The sequence below is a fragment of the Cynoglossus semilaevis genome, chromosome 16, assembly GCF_000523025.1.
Source record: "Cynoglossus semilaevis isolate Cse_v1.0 chromosome 16, Cse_v1.0, whole genome shotgun sequence".
Lineage (NCBI taxonomy): Eukaryota > Metazoa > Chordata > Actinopteri > Pleuronectiformes > Cynoglossidae > Cynoglossus > Cynoglossus semilaevis.
The window spans coordinates 11,964,542-11,986,250 of NC_024322.1; the positions used below are offsets into that span (position 1 = coordinate 11,964,542).

Here is a 21,709-nt window from a genome sequence, read left to right on the forward strand (position 1 = left end):
GAATGGATATGAACAATAATTTCTTTGGGTAACTGAACATTCACAACTCCACAGCCTTCAAGTTCTAAAGACGGTGATTCAGATGTTGAAGGCACACAAGTCCAAAAAAGAAGGATCTCCTTCACACCAGATCTTCACAAAGGTAAGTGGAGACTGAACACCACTGTCAGCTTTTCAGGAAGATTTGTTTTTTATTTACCACAGTGTACACTGTGCACTCACATGTATTCTCTGTGGAACGCCGTACTGTGCTGTTTCACTAACTCCTGCTAATTGCCATTCTACAGGGGAAAACGAGGAAGCGGTTAAGGACGTTGGCAGGGAGATGGAGTCTAATCTGTGCCTGAAGAGATGTTCTGGAGTCCTGGATCCCTCATCGCACAACCTCACAGTCCTGGACTCAAGTCCTATAGTTAGAAATAGCCTGGAGAGGAGCCCATCGTTCGAAGGTGTGTATGCTGTTCTACGAATTATCTGTGTTTTTCTATAGCAGCGACAGCGTGCTGTGTTTATTATGGACTACGTACGGTGTAAAAATGATTTGGAGAAGAGGATGAGTAATTATGTCTCACTGCAGTCTTATTGAATTTAACAAATAAACAACAAATAATTGTCAAAAAAACCATTGGAAAAATCCCACAGTGCACCACCAGACAAAAATACTGTCTATGTGATGAAATATAATAATTTGCTCATTCATTATGAAACTTGGGCCTGTTTAATTGAAAACAATGCTTATATACTCACAGGGATTCTTACACTTCTTCTTCTTACATTTAAGCATTTCTGCCTAAGTGTGAAGGAGAAAGACAACAATAAGACAACAACAATGTTTAAAATAATGTGTTGCCCTTAGAAGTTAGAAACTAGATCATAACCAGCAGATGTAATTTGTTTATAAAATGCTTTTGTTTCCATGTATCCTCTCTTAGAGTGCACTAGGAAAAAAATTGAAACTGACAGAGTGAAGCTGTTATAAATTTTTAATGCTGGAAAGATAATGAATAAGGAACACATCGGGGGGGACAGATAAGTGCCATCCATGGTGACTGAGTCAGAACAGGCCACAAGGATGCTCATATCTTTGCAGCTCATCGTGCTAGAACAAAGGTTCCCTCACAGACTGCCGTAGCTGATAGTGTAATCACACTAACTAACCCTACGTGTCTAACATCACAAAAGACCCTCGACCCATATCTGTGGCCAACGAGCTGGATCCCACCAGGTGCTGGGCAGTGATAACTGGCTGAGTTTGCTGGGGGAAAATACTGCATGTAAAAGATGTGATGAATTACAACATGAAGCCCTGCCCGCCGCTCTCCTGTATAGATTAATTACATTCTATTTTTGTGGGACTTTCTATTTTTTATGTTTTGTGATGACGTGATAGTGACGTCGCTCTGACCCACATGTGAGGATGTTAAGCATGTGTGCTGGTTTGCCTTTCCAGATCTGTGCTGTGATAAATGGGCCTGTAAGAAGCCCACAGACTACCTGGATGAGTCAGCACAGTTCCCGGACCTGAGAGAGGATGATAACTCCAACAGCGAAATCACCTACGGAGAGGTGGAACAGCGCTTAGCTCAGCTTCAGGAGCACCTTAACAGGTATATATTGTTGCAGTTGTTGTTCATGGTTTGCATCAATCTGACCTGGTTTTTATTTTCTTCTTATCTTTAATCTTTTGTTTTTTGTTTTTTTTACACACTTCCTGTTTAGGTACGGTGACATCCAGGCTTGATTTAGATCAGGGCTGAAAAAAAATACACAAACACTTTATGTTCAGAATATGTTTGGAAAAATTACATTTTAATAAATATAAATAATAATAATAATAACAAATATTTAATATACTTGCATTATTTTCATGTAAACTTTTAATAAATATAAATAATAATAATAACAAATATCTAATATACTTGCATTTATTTTCATGTAAACAAATTGACATATTGTTATTTATAGGTAATTAGGTTATGATTGTACTGGTCCGGCTCACTTGACATCTTAGGTTGCATGTGGAACCAAAATGTACTTGACATCTAATTAGGTTGCATGTGGAACCAAAATGAGTTTGAGACCCCTGATTTAGACCATTACCCCTGTTTTCCAACCCATGTGAAACCCTGTACATGCCTTTCAATGTTTCCCTTTTTTTCATCATTATTCTTTAAGGGTCAAGGTGTGAAAGGGGAGGCGGTTTTTTTTTTGGGGGGGGGGTTCTCAAGTCAATATCGTGGGTGGCTGAAAATTGCCTTGTCTTAAGCCGCCTCCTCTGTTCAGTGATGGTGTCTTAAGGTTGATATAGACTTCCTTCACTCTGCTGTCAAACCATCTGTCTTCTCTGACAAGAATATGTGCATTTCCATTCTCAAAAGAGAGTCCTTTGTCTGCAAGGTGTCCAGTCAGTCAGTCAGTCAGTCAGTCAGTCAGTCAGTCAGCCAGGCGGTCAGAACTAAAACATCTAGAAACTAAAATAGTCCAGTTGTCTCGTCTCAACTGTTTCAGATAAAAAAACCTGTAGGACTGAGGATCCACACACACAGCTCTGTGTCACACATTGATCAAAGACGGCGTGTGATGATTCCACAACAGAGAGATTTTTCTTTTCTATTATTTGGCACACGTTCTGGAACTGTCACTGATCCTCACGCCACTTGTTGTTACTGCACGATGCAACAGTTTTCCTAGAGACTCGTCAAATGACATCAGCAATCACATTAACTTAACATAAAAAAGGACATTTAAAGTGGCTGGGACATTTGTACACACTATCATGGTTAGTTAGTTGCAGACTTAAACATAATGGTTATGGATTTAGGGTTTATATTTATTTATAAAGATGTCACCTCCTACACTGCTAAAAGTAAGCATAACTGGCAGTGTGTAGTTTGATTTGCTACTGTGCGTGAGTAGGTGGTGGAAGGAGCTGGCAGCGGCTGTTGTTGGAGGCTGGAGCTGCTGGAAGCACAATATACCAGTGTGGAAGCAGACAATATCACACTTAAGAATAAAGTGGTACAAAAAGTTTCACAGTGAAGTGCTTGAAATCTAATTAAAGAGTGAAAAATAAAGAACAAAATGTACTGGGAGCTATCACCAGTCTTCTAGAAATTAAAAAAGAAATGATGCAGTAGCTGCAGTTTAGGCCCTAAACAATGCAGCTCCACATCCTGTTCCTGTGCTCTCACTGTTGAGTTTCGCCACTGGCTGGACGGTCATCCTTTCAATGACACACCTGCAGCCAGCTGGACACCAAAATAGACACACAAAAAACAGCAGTGGGTATTTTTAGCTTAAATGATCACAGACACAGACAGACAGCATGAAAGTGCCTGAAATTTTGAGCTGGTTTAATTTATTTAGCACAAATGAGATGTTTTATCCACTGCACTCTCCCTGACCTTGATTCTCCCTCTAATGCCATCTGGTCTCAGGAGAAGAAACGTATCTTTGTCATTCTGTGTTTTTCTGGCTTTGTCTAGACTGAAAGAATGTCAGAGAAATATGTTGGTGCAGCACTTTCCTCCACAAATCCATATAAATAGCTGAGGCAAAAAAAAAAAAACGTTTACACCTGCTATGAAATATGAAAAAAAAAAGAAATCTACTCTGTCAGTGCTTTTCTTTGGGCATGCACTAGTAAAAACCCAGAAAACAAATGCTGCCTCACATAGAATCCAATTTCATCAAACACATGTCATCTATTTGTTTTTAACGGGGAAATATGGCATTTAAAGGGTCTCGGAATTACCTCGTTTAACCGGATGACCTATATATAGAACTCAGATGATAATTAGATTGACCAAATCAGTGTGATGCAGTCATTTTCCCAAGTAAATGCTGAGTTCACACCTCCCCCACAAAACTCATTATCACTTCTAGCAGGAGCAGGACCTCTTGTTTACTACACCCTCCTTTTGTCTTTGTTTGTCCACTACTCAGGAGCACGGGCTCCATCTAGTGCTCAGTGGAGTAAAAGCGTGTACGTGTGTTATCTGAGTTAATAATCAGTGCTGTGATGAACCCTCTCTGCTCTGCCCTTCTGAAGGCTGGAGTCTCAGCTGATGTCAGATATTCAGACCATCCTACAGCTGCTGCAGAGACAGCCGACTCTGGGACCTCCAGCATACAGCACTGTGACTGCCAGCCCAGAATATCACAGAGCTGCTGTGAAGGTGCAGCCAGTTCCTCTGACGGCCAGCCGGTTTTTCAGCCTTGCTGGAACTCAAGTAAGGATGCTCTCACAAAACCAATGGGAGAGGCACGGGCAAAAAAAGAAATCTACAGCTTTAATAGCGTAGGTCAGTGATTCACAAAGTGGGGGGTGGGGGAGGGTGCGCAGAGCTTTTGCAGAAGAAATCAATTTTTAAAAATGTCTTTACTTGACTAATGTAAATGCAAAATGCATAAATGTAATTGAATCACAGCGGGGGTAGAGGAGTTACACTGATTTATTACGTTATTTCCTTTTTTGGCTTTGTTCAATAAGAATATAATTTTTTATTTTTTTGTTTTTTTTAGTAATAATAGTGTTTGAATCTGCTGACACATTGGGGGCTTAACATTGGTCCTGCCTACAAATTGTGGGCTCTATAGAAAAGGTTTGGGAACCACAGGCATGAGTCAAGACTGATTCATGAAGATTTACTTCCTCTGATTACACAGAATATATTCATCCATTCTTCTTTTACCGCTTAATCCTCTTTAGGATCGCAGGGGGGCTGGAGCCAATCCAGTCAACAGGCGAGGGCAGGGCGCAGCAAGGCAAATGAATTTTAATATTTGTCACACAGTGGGGAAAATGCACTGGTTCGCAATTTTATTTTCTTTGGTTTTTTGGGAAAAGTACTTTTGTAGGAATTCCAGTGTTTGAGTTTTATAGCTCAAGCCGTGAGATGAGCCAATGTGGGGTTGGGGTTAGGGGGGTCGACAGTAGTCCTATTTAGCGAAGGGAGGTATGAGATTATTTTTTTTAGTATTATTATTTATAATTATTGTTTTTACATTGTATAAAGATCTAACAGCCCGACGATTATTTTTACATCTTGCTGATTTTGCTCTTTTTTTCAGGGGCCCAACCTCCAACAGGAGAGCGCCGTTCAAAAATCCAAAGACTTGTGCTTGGCCAATGTGAATGCCCCTATAGAGGACAGCATTGCAGCACTGCTGGTACAAACACCCACAGATACACAACAACAGCAGCAGCAGCAGACTCTGCAGGTGATGGGGCATCAACAGCCCGTGTTGATCCTTCCTCCCCCTGAAGCATCTTCCTACTCTGCTTCTCCGTATGATTCTAACCTCGACACCTCTGGACTCCATAGACATGTGTCAGACCCAAACTTCCCTGGTCAATAATCTTTCTAGCAGCACCATGTTCTAATATCTGGGTTGTAATGCTGTAATTACGAAGTAGCAACCTTTTTTATCAGCATGCCGGCACAGACATCTATATTGTTAATTTATTATGCCTTGGTAATAGAAATACGTTTTTTTATGATGCATGTGGATAAAAAAACTCTGCAGACAGGGTCATTGATTGTTTTCTGCAGTAATCAGTATAGTATCAACAATGGTTGCATATTGTTGAAGTAATTATTAATCTGGGCTCTGGATGAACCCAATATGTCATCAATCAATGAGGTTTACTTGTTGATGTTGTAAATAACCAATCAGGCTGGTCCTAGTCAACCCATCGTGGATGATCATCCTTTCAAAATGGCCATTCTATACCTTTATGTTCTTAAAGAAATCTGATTAACTAACAAAGGTGCTGTTTGGTTGCAATGGCACACCACAACATCAAAGAAAAACATCGCATAAAGCAGGTTTTCACTGTGGTTGGCTTCTGTTAGCATGTCTAAGATCAGCAAAAGCTAAAGTAAGGTTGGTCTTCCAGGATGATCGGCACCTGCATAAAGTCAACATTTCCCTCCCTCAGTCTTATTTGACACAAGTACGGCAAGAAAAGGTGACCTACCTCTTTGACCAACTTTCCAACTGGACCATGAACGGATCTTGACGATGTCTCTGAGTAGTTCTTCACATGGGGGTCTTGGGGTATGCAGTGCAGTGCAAGGCCAACTGCAGAGTGTTGTGTAGCGGTAGTGCCAGACTTTGTTGTATTGCCTTAGTGAATTTGGCATTGCTGTCATTAGGTCAGACCCATTCCCAATGTTGTTGGACTTCATCGGGGCTGCCCTTTGACACGTTCTGTTTTTAATCTTAATGGACTGAATGTCAAAGCAGGTCAAGGTGTGAGAGATGTCAGGTTTAGAATATTGATCTGTGATTCACACTGGACTGGTGGGCCGGGGTCAATCCTCACAGTGGAGCGTTATGGTTTCTTCCACTAGTATTGGAAGCTGCCACATGATAGAGGCAGGTTATGGTGGCATGGTCATCTGTCAGTGGAGCGTTATGGTTTCTTCCACTAGCTGCCACATGATAGAGGCTAGTTATGGTGGCATGGTCATCTGTGAACAGGCAATTAAAATACACCCCCTGGAAGGTGTTCTGGGCATGTGTAACTGTACACTTGGTGCTCAAGACACAATGATCACGTCTCCTCTTCAGTTTTGGAACACTAAGGCCCATTCCCAAAGTTGTTGTAGAAAAAGACAAGACAAGTCCAACAACATCCCCATGATTTCATAAAAATCACCACAGGAGCCAACTTGAGTATGAAACTTTCAATCTATTTCAATAAAATACCTCTAACAGTAACTAAGCCTGCACATCGACACACTATACCCACCCGTTTCTGTAGCTGTTAGTGTAATACAGCATTATTACAAAGGTGTGAGAACAGTTTTCTTATCTTTTGCTGTACGCCTGTTTTCTTTAAAGTGCAACTCAGGGGTATTGGTCAATTGCATTGCAATATACAGTTCAATATCATGTATACTGTTGTTTTCTTCTTGAAATAATGTGCATTATTTATGCGGTCACTGATGTGCACATGATGCCAACAGAATGCAGCATACGTGCTTGTCCAGGTGGGTTCTGTTGTTGCTATAGTGAGGGCCTTCGGACAAGCAGGTATGACATACAGTAGGCATTTTTATTGGGCAGTGCATGCATTTTTATATAAATATATTTATTGTTTTAAACTGCTTTTAAGCCCTAAGTAGCACATTGAAAATGATGTCAGCACACTGAATTAGAATGCACTTATAGTGGGGTGCACTGGGAATAGTTAGGGACTGTGGGGTGGGGAGGTAATAGGTGGACAGGAGGTTAATACCTGCACAAAATCAGACCCCAGAGAGGGTCCTGTGCCTATTGAACCAATCCGAATGCTGAGTCAACAACTTCATGCATACAGAGAGTCCTATTATTAACTTTTACTCTTTTATGTTGACAATGTACATTACATATATGTAAAAGGAACAGCTATTATAAAATGCCAGATGTATAAAAATGTTTTTTTTTAACTGAGTAACTCAGAAGTAAAATACAAAATGCTTGTTTTGAAGCTGTGGGAGCAATAAATTAAACATTTACTTTGTGTCTTTAGTTTCCCATCATTCAAGTCAGTGAGACCAGGAAGTAACGCAATACTTACGTATGTGTTTTATGAAGAGCCAGAATGAATGTGGATTTACCAGGGATTTCCAAGTGTTGCCTAAGAAAACCTTTCATATTCCTAAATAATTGATAAGTCTGTAAGCAGCGTTGCAATTTTATGGAGAGGTTATGTCTGACTTCTGCCTTTTACTGCTGTCCAGTCTTTTCTAAAGCCTTTTGCTGTGTCCTAAAATCTTCAAGAAATACCATTAAAAGTAAACGAGAAGGAAAAACCACATTTCTTGCATGGTGGTAATATATTGTTATAATGGTCTTTTCAATGGTTCCTTACTTTACTGAGAATCGTATGTAAAAGGAGGAGGTAAAAAAAAAACTCACATTCTTGATTTTGGGTGAGAATTAAAAGCAGCACGAGCAAAAGAGCAATAAACTGTAGGAAATGTGCGCAGTGAGCGACACAGAAATGTTTTCTTAATGTCTTACTAATAGTGCAATTCAGCAAAAATTACCAGAATTTTTCTGAAGACACCATCTGGTCTTTAGTTGGGGAGATGTGGCTCAAGTTGCTCATGTTTTCGTTCCAAGTAAGTCTTAAATCGTTTTCCATGTACAAGTCATAATTATTGTATGTGGCTCAAGTTGCTCATGTTTTCGTCATAATTATTGTCAGGTTAAACCAGGTTAAACCAAGTCAACTATTATTATATGTTGTGAAAATATTTAATATAAACATCTGACTAATAATATTAGAGGAAAGTCTAATTATCCTGCTCACCAAGTATGACTGTGATTGTATTGCAATAATTTGTATTTCTAAAATCAAGTTTAAAAAGATCCCACCCCTTATTCTCAGATAAAGTCATCATAAAATCATATGCTAAAGTTGCATTTTGTTGAATTTTGGCAAAATATACTTAAAAAAACCTGGAATCTAATGAATATGTTTATTTTGTTATTCAGAAGTTGTTGTTTTTTCCACTAGTCCGTTTAATATGTCATATGTCAAATAATTGTAATGTAAATTTTGACAGTGTTTTTTTTTTTAATTACTTCAAATAAGGTTGGGACACATTTCAGTTGTGAAGCATCTGCATGCAGGTGTAATGCATCGTATTTGTCCTCGAGTATCGACTGTGAACCAATACTCTCATCTAGTGGTGCTTTTATGTTATTACAATTCAGGGTTTGTAGAAACGAAAGTGAAAGTTTGAATTCCCCCTGAACGTCTTACGTTAGTATTTTTATCAGCAGTCTGTGTAGATTGTTTACGTTGTGATCACAGTTCATCCAAGGTGAGAGGAAATGGCATCTGGTACTGATGAAACAAGGGAGAACCTCATTGAAGACTTGAGAGCCAGACTGAAGGTGTGCATTGTGGTCGACCGGCTCCTGGATCAGTTACAGTTTATCCCAGTTGACACAAAGGAGCTGATTCGCCAAAGAGCGAGGACAGATGGTAATATAGTAGCTGCGGATCTCCTCATTGACGCGGTCATTAGGAAACACCCGGCCGAAGGGTGGGATTCCTGGATGGACTGGAAAACTCAGGTTGTAAACATGCAGCGGACTATTTGCAGGATAAACGCCCGGATCCCGCAGAAGAGGAAGATAATGATCAGTATGTCCGACTTATTGAGTTACTGTCCCCGAGTCTTGTGGAAATGAAGACCCAAGAGGTGTATGTTCATTGTCTTTCAAAAGAGCTGATCACGAGAGAAGACTCAGAGATTGTGAGTAAAATCCGCTTTGGAAGGAAGCAGTCAGGTGTTGTGCTCTGTTGGTCATTAGCATGTGAAGGATTCAAAACTCTTTGTAACCAGGTTCCAAGGGAAATGGGGATTTAGGCGATTCGTACCCTTAAATGAGTACCATAAAAATAGGACCATAAGTAACTCTCTTAACATATTTAAACATTTAAATTGTTGGACCAACGGCTTTAAATTGTCGTATTTTGAGGAAAGCTATGGAACAACACAATTTAAAATTCGACATGTCTCAAACCAAGCTGCTTTAATAACGAACTATCATAAGTAGCACATACGACAAAGTTTTACCTATGAATTATTTTTTTTTTTTTTTACGTTTTGCGTCTTGACAGCCACGTGCTGCGTCACCACTTGTTATTGTCTGATTGGCTGTAGACGGTCAAATGAAATGTCGCGTGATAAGCGAAGTTACGTGTGAGCAGGATTGGTAGCTTGTGGCGCTAATTAAGTATTTTTTTATTGAGCTAAAAATGATTGTATAATGAATTGTGGCATATATTTATTTTAAAGGGGTAAAAACCGACGACGGTTGTACTTTTGGCAGCACTATAAAAGGTAAACATGGTCAATTTTTAAACGTATTACGACTTTCAAGGAGTCGTTTTTCAGGGAGCAGCTTTGCCATTTCGTTCAAAAGAGTTGAGAAAACAATTTCATTACACACTGGATTATAAATTATGTTTATAGTAAATAATGACTATACTAAGTAAATTGTTGTCTGTACATAGAATGCCTAAAACACAAAAAACTCATTGTTTGTTTGAATCTCAGAAATTGAACAGAAGTAAATTTAATACATTATTACAGTGAACTTTGGCAAATGTGTAATTACTATTAACTATTTAATGTGACCATTTCCATTTAAATATAGCATCGATGTGAAATCATAAGAATTAGACACAACTATATGATTGTTTATTTTCGAAATTACATTATTGAATATTAGAAATACGTTGGTTAATGGTAGCTGTCCCTTTTGACCACTAGAGGGCAGCCAAATACCCTTTTCCCAGTTGCCGAGCCCTGGGACAATTGCGCAACACGTCCAATTCACTGAATGCCTTGATTCTTGTTGCAGATTAGAACAGATATAGCAAACAGAGGACCGAGGAGTGGCGCCCGTGAACTTCTGAGGTGCATCGTGAGGGGTCAACATGGGTGGTTTTCACAGTTCCTCGACATTTTGAGAGAAACCGAGCACCATGAGCTGTATGAGCTCACTGGAGGGTCACCTGACTCTGGCAAGCAAGGTGACTAACTTACCAGAAAGCACAGCCTTCAAGGAAATACTTTATTTACTGTAACACAGGGACAAAAGAGTAATTAGGAGTGTATACTTTATAACTTTATAACACAAACTTTTTTTTTTTCATTCTCTCTCTCATAAAGATGGACCCAAAGAAGGCAAAGCCGGCACAGAGAAGATTTCATTCGCAGCTGATGAGAGCCAAGGTAGTCTTGAATTTATGGGCAACCACTTAACCGAGGATTCCCAATAAGAAACCGCAGGTTTTAAATTGTAGCTTTTTATTGCCATTGCATCCTGAACATTACAACATCAGTTGAAATAACAGCACTGCCAGAGATGCTGTAGTCAGTCATAAACACAAGGATAAAAGTTAACTGGTACTTTAAAAGTGCATAAGGAGATTATGTGTGTGTGATGGTGACTGTTCACAATTTTTCTTCACAGCCAGAGGCTACGAACGTGTAAGAGTTGGGTAATAGAGTAGGGGGCTGAGAATTACTACTGTGAACTGTCACATAGCACAAATTAAACAGAGACACTGCACAGATGTAAATAATAAAAATCAGCACACTTTGTTTAAAACTAACCGTAGTGCTGGACACTGCACAGATGTAAATAATAAAAAAATATTAATTAAAATATTATTAAGGTTTTGGAGTATGTTCTACTTCACTGTTGTTGTTTTTACATCTTTTTCAGATCTGTATAGAGGAGCAGATGTTTTATCCAAAGAACTGCCAAATAGCCACAAGCCCCCACTCACAGGTATGCGTTGGATTCAAGCTCTACTCACTACTTATTTTACTATTACTGTTTTTACAGTACAGTAGTCACACAGTAAACTCTTTTTCTGATGACAGATGGACAATGTTGCATGTAAATGCCCAGTGGTGTCAGAAAGGTGTGCAGTAGGATTGTAAAAGTGGAATTTCTGTGTGTCCCATGTGCATCACAACAAATAATATGATCCATGTGTGCACCATGATCAACCACATAGAGGTCAAGGAGGACAGAGCTGCAAATTGGAACCACATGCTGACTGTATATTGTGTAAAGGATAAATTAAGTTCTCGTTGCTGGGAAGTGGGTCACCGCTCGACTTCTTTTGAATGTATTCGTGCTTTGGTTCTTTATCTCATCTGTTGGTAATTTGGTGAGCAATGGTCTACATCGTTAACAAGCTAGGATGTGTCATCCTTTTTTTTCCAGCTTTAGAGTGAGATAGACTTAAGAAACCTTTACCCATTCGTACTGTACATCAACCTAGAACCGTCCTATCCAAGCAATGGCCCGAGGGCCATGTGTGACTCTGATACAACCTCAGACAGGTACAATTTATGGTTGTTTGTGGAATAGAGAGAGAAACAGAGAGAATTACATTCACTATCAGCAGAATACAACATTCCACAAAGGACTTGTTTTCTAGAACGTTAGCTTGTTGCTTCACTGGACTAAATCACATGAAAAAGTAAGAATGTGATTATACAAAACATCACTAATTGTTGACTTCCTTTATGTAATAGCTTCAGTGTCTGGGCTTATGTTTACTTCTTATTATAAAAGCTCTCTCTGGTTCTCCAGTTCTCTCCGTCTGCACAGACATATTTATGCAGTTACTTGAAATTTCCCTTTAACCTCTGGTATGCCAAGTCTGGGAAATTAAAAACTGACTGCACTAGAGGAAAAATGTAACATTGTGGGGGGTTTGTATTCATAACTTTGGGAAACTGTAGATGGATGGTGTGCACATGGTGCACAGTTGCCCGAAAGCCACAGGCCAGACAGAGTACATGAGTCATTGTGAGAAAGTGGATCGTATTAAGTCTGCTGTCATTAAAAACATTAATTCAATTCACACCATAAATTAACCATAAGTCACTCATATAATTTTATAGAAACTGCATGTTTAATATAAACAGACTCATTTAGGTTAAAATCCTAAAAGAGACTCATTTATGTAGATGCTCATCCAACTGCTAAGCAAAACATTTATTGAGAAATGTTCCATAGCAGTCTTTTCCAAACCTTTTCTGCAGCACCTCCCTTTTTTTAGGAAGATTCTTTGAGGCCCCCAGAGCTTTTGCTTTGAAACTCCACCAAACTTTATTGGAAACACTGAAATTTCTACATACTTATTCTTATTGTGCAAAGGAAATAAAATGATAAAGCAAATAAGAGAACACTGAAATAATTTTGATTGGTACCCACCAAGCCAAGTGGGGCCCATAAAAATGAATTTTTAAATCATTTACAGAATGTAAAGCAAACAATCACAGATCGAGCCACATTAAATCATCAGGCCAGGTCAGGAGAGGTCAAACCCAATATTGACTAGTAGATTTCACTTCTGATAGTTTACTTGACATTTAAAAATAAATGTATTTAAATGTGTTTAAAATATTCTTACCTTATAGTGTTTTATTTATAACAGGCTATAATTATTGTCCATTTGTGTATTTTGGTTTGTGAAATTCCACATCTGTTTCACATATTGGACTTTTGTTGGTATTTTGTAAACCTGATCCAGTGGAAGCTCCAGCTTGGCTGTTAGAGAAGCACATCGATTTATGGCTATTCTAGTTAGTTCTTGTTTGTTTTGTGAAGTAGGTTTTCAATAGAAGCAGTGAGAAAACATTCCACTACAAAACCAAAACCAGCAATGACGAGGGCAGTATTTTTACCGCTGTAATTGTGGGTTGCTGACAGAGAGACATTTTGTCTAAACCTCTATTCTGTACTTCAGATGGAGCCGAGCCAGCGGCTGCAGCCGGAGGCCCGGAGAGTGCAGATATTAGTCTTCGGGATTATCAGATGGACGTCGCAAGACCTGCCTTAGAGGGGAAAAACATCATCGTATGCCTCCCGACAGGAAGTGGTAAAACCAGAGTGGCAGTTTATATTACCAAAAAACATCTGGACAGCAGGAGGGCAGAGGGGATGTCTGGAAAGGTTGTCGTCCTAGTGAACAAGGTACTGCAACCTGAGTCTGATGTGCCAGATTCATGGCTTTGCACTGCAATGGTAACCTATTCCTGTCCTTTTCATGGTCACACAAAACACTTCAGTAAGATTTCAGTACGAACTGTATATGTGGGTCGACTCCCCACAACAACAAACCATGAGGTTTAGATTTTCCCCTTCACTTTGTAACTATTTGGTACGTACTGAATGTGATTCACTCTGTGTAGAGTGAAAAAACACTGTGTTCCAATTCAAATCAAATATTCTGGCTTAAAAACAGTGCTGTTGATGTCATCATTATTCAGCACTAGAAAGAAGTCATAATGTGGCTGGATAGTCATAAAACGTTCATATTAAAATGAATAAATCATTGTGTGCATGACTGTCCATTAAATCATAGATGCTGCAGTTATTATTCATGATCATGAACAAACACTCACTGAACATCACAGACTATGCAGAAATAAAAACAGACCAGGAGACGCCCTGTTTTGAAAAGTCTCAAAAATGCAGTGAAAAACTCATTTCTGTAGTTTGGTAAAGTACTCACATTTCTAGTTACAAGAACTTGTTTTTACCCTCTGTAAAAGAGTTAGCATAAAGTTTTTGCAAACAAAAATGGGTTTGTGGACCACCACTGTCCCTATCCACAATAAAACGAATGTATAAAAGTAAAATCCTTTGTGTGAAGAGGAATTGAAATTGCTACTGAATGTGTGTTACCTACAGGGCATTCATTTTATGAAATGGCATGACTAAACAAACAAACAAATGTAATGGAACAGATGTTTTACTACTAGTGTTAGCAAAACACTAACAAAACACTGTTTGAAACAGCTAATCCTTGTATAATAATAAAAAAATTATACCTGCTGTGTCACTCTCATTATACACATCATTTTTTATGGTTTCCTGCAGATTCCTCTGGTGGAGCAGCATTATTCCGCTGAGTTCCTGCCGTTACTGAAGTCCACATATAAAGTGGAGAGAGTCAGCGGAGACTGCCAGCTGAAAATCTCTTTTACAGAGATCATTAAGAAAAACGACGTCGTCATTTGCACAGCCCAGATCCTGGAAAACTCCCTGGAACTGTCAAACAAAGGAGAAGACGAAGGCGTGAACTTAAGCGGTAGGAGACTTAACAATAGTAAAAAAATTAATTTTCTATCCAGAAATATTTTTACTTTCACCACAGGAAAATCATGACTTTGCCTAAAACAAGTGAGCATGACTTTATGAAAACCAGAAAGTGAAGACTATGATAAGTCTTGGAAGCAGAAAAACCACAGTGAGGACTCATCTCTGCAGCTTCTCCCCTGATGATACCTGACAGGATCTGTCAGAGTGTGTCATCTCTTCCGTTCACTCCTATTGGCTCTCACCACTCCAAGGTGGAATAGCCACCTCAGTGGAACATATGCTGTTTGCTGAAACGCCTGAGAGCGTGTGCACTCCCCCAACCCCTACACCCACATCTCCTGGTTTCCAGGCCACGCGTCTGTTCAAGCCATCAGCGTGTGGCTGATCAAATTCACATGAGGGCTTCCATCACACACAGCACATCAAGCTGCCACTCTCGCTGCTCTGTTCTCCAGTGACAGATGTGTATCACTCTGAGGAAACGTGTGTGTACCAGTGATTGTCTTTCACATCGGTCAGTGGCGTGTGCGTCTGTAAAATACACAAGTTATTTTTAAAGACGTATATAGTAATTGTGTGGCTGATACGTCAACTGTTCCTGGAAGAAAAAGCTGGTTTGTGTGGGAGGATCTTTTTAAACAAATGTACTATAATCTGTGGATCACCTGTATTTAGTTAAGAGAGTCTGAAATTTGAAAATAGCTCTTCTCTCTGGTGAACTGTCATCTAAAGATGTAAACATTTCTCCTCCTAGGCAATAATCTTCAACTTTGCGCTGCAAGTTAAACAGACAACACCCTGTGCGTTTGTGATTTAGTGGAACAATGTTTCATTAAAAAGGCGTACTGTATGAATCAGAGTGTCCTTCTACTTCACATTAAATCATTGCTTCATCTGTCTTGTCCATTGCCTCCGTAGATCTGAGTCTGCTTGTAATAGACGAGTGTCATCACACTCAGAAGGGCGACGTCTACAACAGCATTATGATGCGCTACCTGCGGAAGAAGCACACCAACATACGGAAGAAGAAGGAGGGCAAAGAACCCGTGCCCCTGCCTCAGATACTGAGTCTGACCGCTTCACCCGGGGTCGGGAAAGCAACCAAGACAAAGCAGGCAGAGGAGTACATCCTGCAGGTGAATGCAACTAGATATTGTTAATTATGCTGCAGTGCACTGACTTCAACATCCTTAGGTGGTGGAAGCCTAGCTTGGAGCAGGATCGTTCAGTTCCTGGTCTTTCTGGGTGGAGCTTATGCTCCAATTGCTGTCCACTGTCCAAATACATGCAGGATTAGTTAATTTTCACCAAAGTTAGTCTGAGTCGAATGGTTGAGTGCTCGGGTTTTTTGCTGGTCAATTGCTGTGATTGGTTCCAGACCGCAGGGACTTTGAAATGTATTATACGGTAGGGGAAAAATAAAATCCCCTTAAAAATGAAATACAAAAACCACAAGTCGCAAACATCCAGCCCCCTGCGTCCCACAAAAATAGTTTTTCCACATACCCCAAGAAAATTAATGTATACCTTTAAAGTACTGTATTGCCAAGGTACCTTGTAAAGAGAAAACAGAACAAATCAGCTTTATTTAAAACGCATGCAGTCTTTTGTGTTGCCTATGGAACAAGAAGCAGTTGTTTGGAGTACTTACAGGTAAATCCCTGAGACACACCAGCCCATCGTTCTTCAGTGACTCTCTCATGTTCCTCCAGAATTTGTACGTTTTTCTGTCATGCACCTGGGTATTTTAATTCAATCCACAGATGTTCTTTGGAATTTAAGTCAGAGCCTTGTGCCGGCCACTCAGTGGTTGGGTTTTTGGAATGCAAGTTTCCAAGTTTGCTTTTGGGCCCAATGCTGCGTTTGAAGTCAGTCAGTTTTGGCTTGTGTATACATGAATAATTAATTTTTGATTGGCATTGTTGGCATATTAGAAGAAAAAATGACAGACATGGTGGAAAGATGTTGGTCAAAAATCTTTTGACACAATATGACTTGCAAAATAGTTTTGCTGTCAACACAGAAAATGTATTTCTGGTTATATTCTTATTCAGCTGCCGCAATGGACTTTTTTTTTATTTTCCCCTCTGTGATCTGAGTTCCTCTAATCTTTGCCCCAGTTTCTTTGCCTGAAACATGGACGATCCTGTTTGTCCTGCCAGGCTGGTTCTATTGTTACACCTTAAAACATGAAGTTTCATTCATCCAAAATAAAAACAACAATCTCTTTTCAGTTTTATATCTGTGCTACCAATAAAACTCTTTGTCTCTGTTATAGATCTGTGCAAACTTAGATGCTTCCAGAATAATGACGGCGACACCAGAGAGTCTTAAAAAGGAGCAGAGAAAGTTGGTTTTGAAGATTGAAGATAGAAAAGAGGTAAATTTGTTTAGTAGCATTTTGTAACAGTGTGTGTATTACCGTGTAATGTTTTCATACAACTAAATACATTCCCAGGACCCGTTTGGTGATGTCATTAAAAACATCATGAACAGCATTCATACTCATGCCCAGCTGACCCCCAGCTGTGACCTTGGTTCTCAGAATTATGAACAATGGATTGTTGAAACTGAGAGAAAAGGTAGGTGTAGGAAACAGTGTATTATACACTGTATATTTATATAGACTTTGACTGAGCTTCTGATCTACTCCACAAGTGGAAGTTGTCTAATCTTATTTTTTATCTTATTTTTAGCTGCTATGGAGGAAGATCACAAAGTCCAGGCTTGTGCAGAACACCTTCGTCATTACAACGAGGGCCTGAACCTCAGCAACACCATACGCATGTGCGATGCTCTGGTGTTTCTGAATGAATTCCATGTGGAAGAGATTAGGAAGAAAACAACTCCTAATGACGATGGGCAGACCATACAGATCACAGAGACCGAAAGGTTCCTCTTCCATTTGTTTAAAGGTAACATAATTGTCTGACATTCTGACTGAATCACTGAGAGGTTTATAAGTGGACCCTTAACACTGTATCATAATAATAACATTACTAGCCTGCAGGTACTGGCTTTAGTAAATTCTTGCTCTTTTAGACATCCAATCAAGTTGACTATATTCTTTCAAAACAGTCACCCTCAATAAATAAAATGAATACTTCATAAATTAAAGGTTTTTATGTTTTAAAAGCTTAAATCTCATAACAAGTGTAGTGCAACATTAACAGTTTACCAACAGACCATACTAGACTGTGTACCTCAAAAATGAGCCACTTCTTCATGTGTCTTGCAGAGAACAAGGAAGAGTTGGAGAAGTTGGCGAAGAATCAGCAGTATGAAAATGACAGCCTTTGTAACCTAAGGCACTCAATTCTGCGAGAGTTCAGCACCAGGGAGAAGGCCAGAGGAATCATTTTCACTAAAACACGCCGCAGTACCATTGCTCTCAGCCAGTGGATTCAGGAAAACCCCAAGTTTGCCGACATTGGTGTGAAGGCCTCATATATCATTGGAGGAGGAGGCCAGAGTGTTGTTAAACCAATGACCTCCGTGAGTACATATTTGCCTGAAGCATTAGGCACCAGGTGTCATGCTTTGTCACTACAGAGCTATTTTTTTATCCTGATGCAAGTATGACATAAATTAGTAGATCACATGCAGTAGTCCTGAAAAGTAAAAAGTCACGATGTGTTGGGGTACACAATGCACATGTGTGTTTTCCAGACTGAGAGGTCAGCCATGTTGAAGAAGTTCGACAAAGGTGACATAAACCTGCTGGTTGCTACGTCCGTACTAGAGGAAGGTCTGGATATACCAGACTGTAATTTTGTTATCCGGTACGGCCTTGTCACCAATGAAATCTCTATGATTCAGGTAATGATGGGAGGGAGCTGGGTTTATTGATGTGTGGTCAACCATTCTCTGTGTACTGAACTATTATTTTCCATAGGCTAAAGGCCGAGGAAGAGCTGACGACAGCAGTTACACTGTGGTGGAGGTAAAAAACTCCTGTGTGACTGAAAAGGAACATGTGAATGAACACCGCCTGATCTTGATGGAGAAAGCTATCAAAAATATAAAAGCCTTAGATCCAAAGGAATATGACAGGCAGGTATGTACAATAGGACTCTGTTGCGTATCTGGGCTGTGTGGGGGGTGGGGCCTTCCTGTTAGTGACGTGGTCTTTTATTAGATCAGAGACTTTCAGGCTCAAGCATTAATGGAGGAGAAGGTTAAGAAGATAAAGAAGAAACAGAAAAGCATGAAGAACGAGAAACCATCTCAGGTGATGTTCAGCTGTCGAGGCTGCAGCACCCAGGTCTGCACCGGTGAAGACATCCAGGTCATCGAAAATGCACACAAAGTCAATGTAACAACGCAGTTTAGGTATAAAATCTACTGTATTGTACAGTGATACCTCGGTCATGAACGTCCCTGTTCAGAAACAAATCAGACTACGAACAGTATTTCTGAGCAGAATTTGAGACTACGAACAGTATTTCTGAGCAGAACTACTTTGTTTCTTTGTTTCACGAACAATGCTACGATTCACAAACACACGCCACTACTAACGCTGCTCACATGAGAGGTTCATCAGATTTATCACTTATTATGGCTCCCAATGTAAAAGTGCTGTTAAAAATCCTGAACATATTACTGTTGAGACATGTTTCTGAGGCTACGGAACCGATTAATTGGATTTACATTAGTTGCAATGGAAAAATTTGATTCTGGGCACCAACTTTTCGGGTCGCAAACACAGTGAAAGAAATAAGTTTGTGCCCCGAGGTATCGCTGTAGTTGTATTCTCATTATGAGCAACCAATGGTGTGATATAAAATATTTATTTATTTTTTGGTTTTGTTTTTTTAAGTGAACTCTACGTAAAAAGAGAAAACACTTCTTTGCAAGAAAGACGTCTTGATTTTGAGAGTATTGCCTTCATAGCCTGCAAGACCTGCGGGAGGGTAAACTGACTTTTCAATTTATCTATTTATATGTAATTACATTTGTGTGGACTGACTCATTTGCTCATAAATCCCTTTTATTGCAGAGTTGGGGTACAATGATGAACTATCGCTCAATCGAGTGTCCCTGCCTCCTTGTGAAAAACTTTGTTGTAACGTTGAATGGAAAGAAGATTCCCAACTGCACCAGGTGGGCCGACCTTCCTGTCAAATTTCCCTCCTTCGACTACAGCGAATATGCAATGAGGCTGGCCGAGGGCTCGGATGATGAAGACACAGAATGAAGCCGGCAAACTATGATACGCAGAAACTGGGCTTGACTTGAAAAAGATTCTGCAGACACACTTGGATATTACTAAAACCTACTTGCTGCTGTTTTATGCTTTCTGACTCTTTCCTTCAAGGGTCGCCACAGTGTGTCATCACTACTGACTTATAAACCATCCCTTTCAACTTTGCTGCTATTCTTCTGTCACCTGTCACACCTGACACTCATCTCCATCCATTCCACCCTGCCTACACCCTTTTCTCCACCTTTATTGTAAACAGTCCAGTACTCTGGATGGTTGACCCTGGGTATTTAAACTCATCCATCTTTACTTTCTGGATGGTTGACCCTGGGTATTTAAAGTCATCCATCTTTACTTCTTCTACTCCTTGCGTCTTTATCATTCCACTTGCCTCACTCTCATTTATACTCATGTACTTTGTCTTGCTCCTGCTGACCTACATTCCTTTCTACCTACATTCCTTTCATCCAACTATTCTTTACCACAGAGGCCAGTGTTATCTGCAAATGTCATGATACATGTAGCCTCCTACATAACCTCATCTGTCAATCTTCAAATTAGTGTAGCAAACGAGGAGCTGATTCCAGATGTAACCCAACCACTACCTTGAACCCATCAGTCGCTCCGGCAGCACACCTAAATACTGTCTTGCATATCCTACACTACCCTCACATACTTTTCTGCCACTCTGAATTGTGTCATACAGTACCTCGTATGCTTTGTCGAGGTCCACAAAAACAGTGGAGTGCAACTCCTTCCGTTCTTCTCTGGATTTCTACCAGAACTCTCAAAGCAAAAAAATATCTTCAGTATTTTTCCTGGGCATAAAACCAAATTGCTGCTCACTGGTCACTGCTCACCTCTTGCCTGAACCTCCTTTGCACATTTTTTGCACTTTTTCCCATTTCTTCATTGTATGACTAATCCACTTTATGACTGTAGTTACTGCAACCAGTCGTGTTTGTCTTCTAATACTGAGAGGGATATGCTTTTACATTAGCTTTTTAACTTAAATGTGGTTATTCAAAAGGGGATTCAAATTTAATTTGATATTAAAAATGCATGATTTATGTAACGGCAAAATCGGTTCACATTCATTCTAGAATGAATGTGAAACGATTCTTTGCCTTCTACATTGGCCTGTATGTGTCTTTAACTATTTCTCATTGAATGTGATCTCAGGCCTCTTAAGTTAATGTCATGCAATAAAATTACTTCATGGGTGAAATGTTACAACATCATAAAATTAAATGTGTCCGGTGTCTTTAAATAAAATGGCAAAAATAATTAAAAATACATTTCGTCTGAAGTCTCCAGAGAAGTGAGCTGATGATCGGCCCTCAGAGCCCACCTGTCATCACACATACAGACAAACAGATGCTGACGAGTCTCCATGAAATCCAACTGTTCATGAGTCACAACTACTGAGCCGCGTACGGCATGGCTTTTTATAGAACTAAATTATTTTTATGTTTGTCATGGTTCACAGCGACACTTTTATTCTCAATGAGTGGTCACCTAAAAACTGGAAAAATATTACAATCAATTTGTTCAGTCTTTGAAAGCAACGCCATCCCGAGAGACTTGTCGCTTCAATGCTAACGATGTGCCAGAAAACATACAGTTAATACATGTATCTGTAAATATATATTCATATATTTATAGATTATAGACTATTATAGATTATTTACATAAAACAATTTTAAGATGTTCCTTTTTTGATTTAACACATATTGGGAATTAACTATAAAGAGCTGATATTTACTTCAATTATATTTCCAAAGAATGTTTATGTAACAATGGTGTCATTATCAACCTGTGGTTCTTAAACTCTGTACATCAGATCACACTACAACT

General features: G+C 39.5%; 2 protein-coding genes across 2 annotated transcripts in view; both read left to right on the forward strand.

The window, feature by feature from the left end:
* The window catches only part of kcnh7 (potassium voltage-gated channel subfamily H member 7), a 35,944-nt gene extending 29,537 nt beyond the window's left edge, over positions 1-6,407 (forward strand). The window contains exons 11-15 of the mRNA XM_025063632.1: positions 55-142; positions 288-449; positions 1,451-1,607; positions 4,052-4,232; positions 5,074-6,407. Of these exons, the coding sequence (XP_024919400.1) occupies positions 55-142; positions 288-449; positions 1,451-1,607; positions 4,052-4,232; positions 5,074-5,361 (876 nt within the window). The 3' untranslated portion in view covers positions 5,362-6,407. The remainder of the gene's footprint in view (positions 1-54; positions 143-287; positions 450-1,450; positions 1,608-4,051; positions 4,233-5,073) is intronic.
* A 2,169-nt stretch (positions 6,408-8,576) lies between these two features.
* On the forward strand, positions 8,577-19,876 carry ifih1 (interferon induced with helicase C domain 1). Its single transcript, XM_008328707.3, is given in 17 exon segments — positions 8,577-9,052; positions 9,055-9,263; positions 10,378-10,549; positions 10,689-10,751; positions 11,248-11,313; positions 13,292-13,518; positions 14,428-14,638; positions 15,568-15,785; positions 16,928-17,029; positions 17,108-17,231; positions 17,346-17,564; positions 17,888-18,144; positions 18,319-18,468; positions 18,545-18,706; positions 18,788-18,981; positions 19,469-19,562; positions 19,649-19,876. Coding segments are annotated over 17 exon segments (2,883 nt in total). The 5' UTR covers positions 8,577-8,835; the 3' UTR covers positions 19,847-19,876.
* Positions 19,877-21,709: the final 1,833 nt, after the last annotated feature.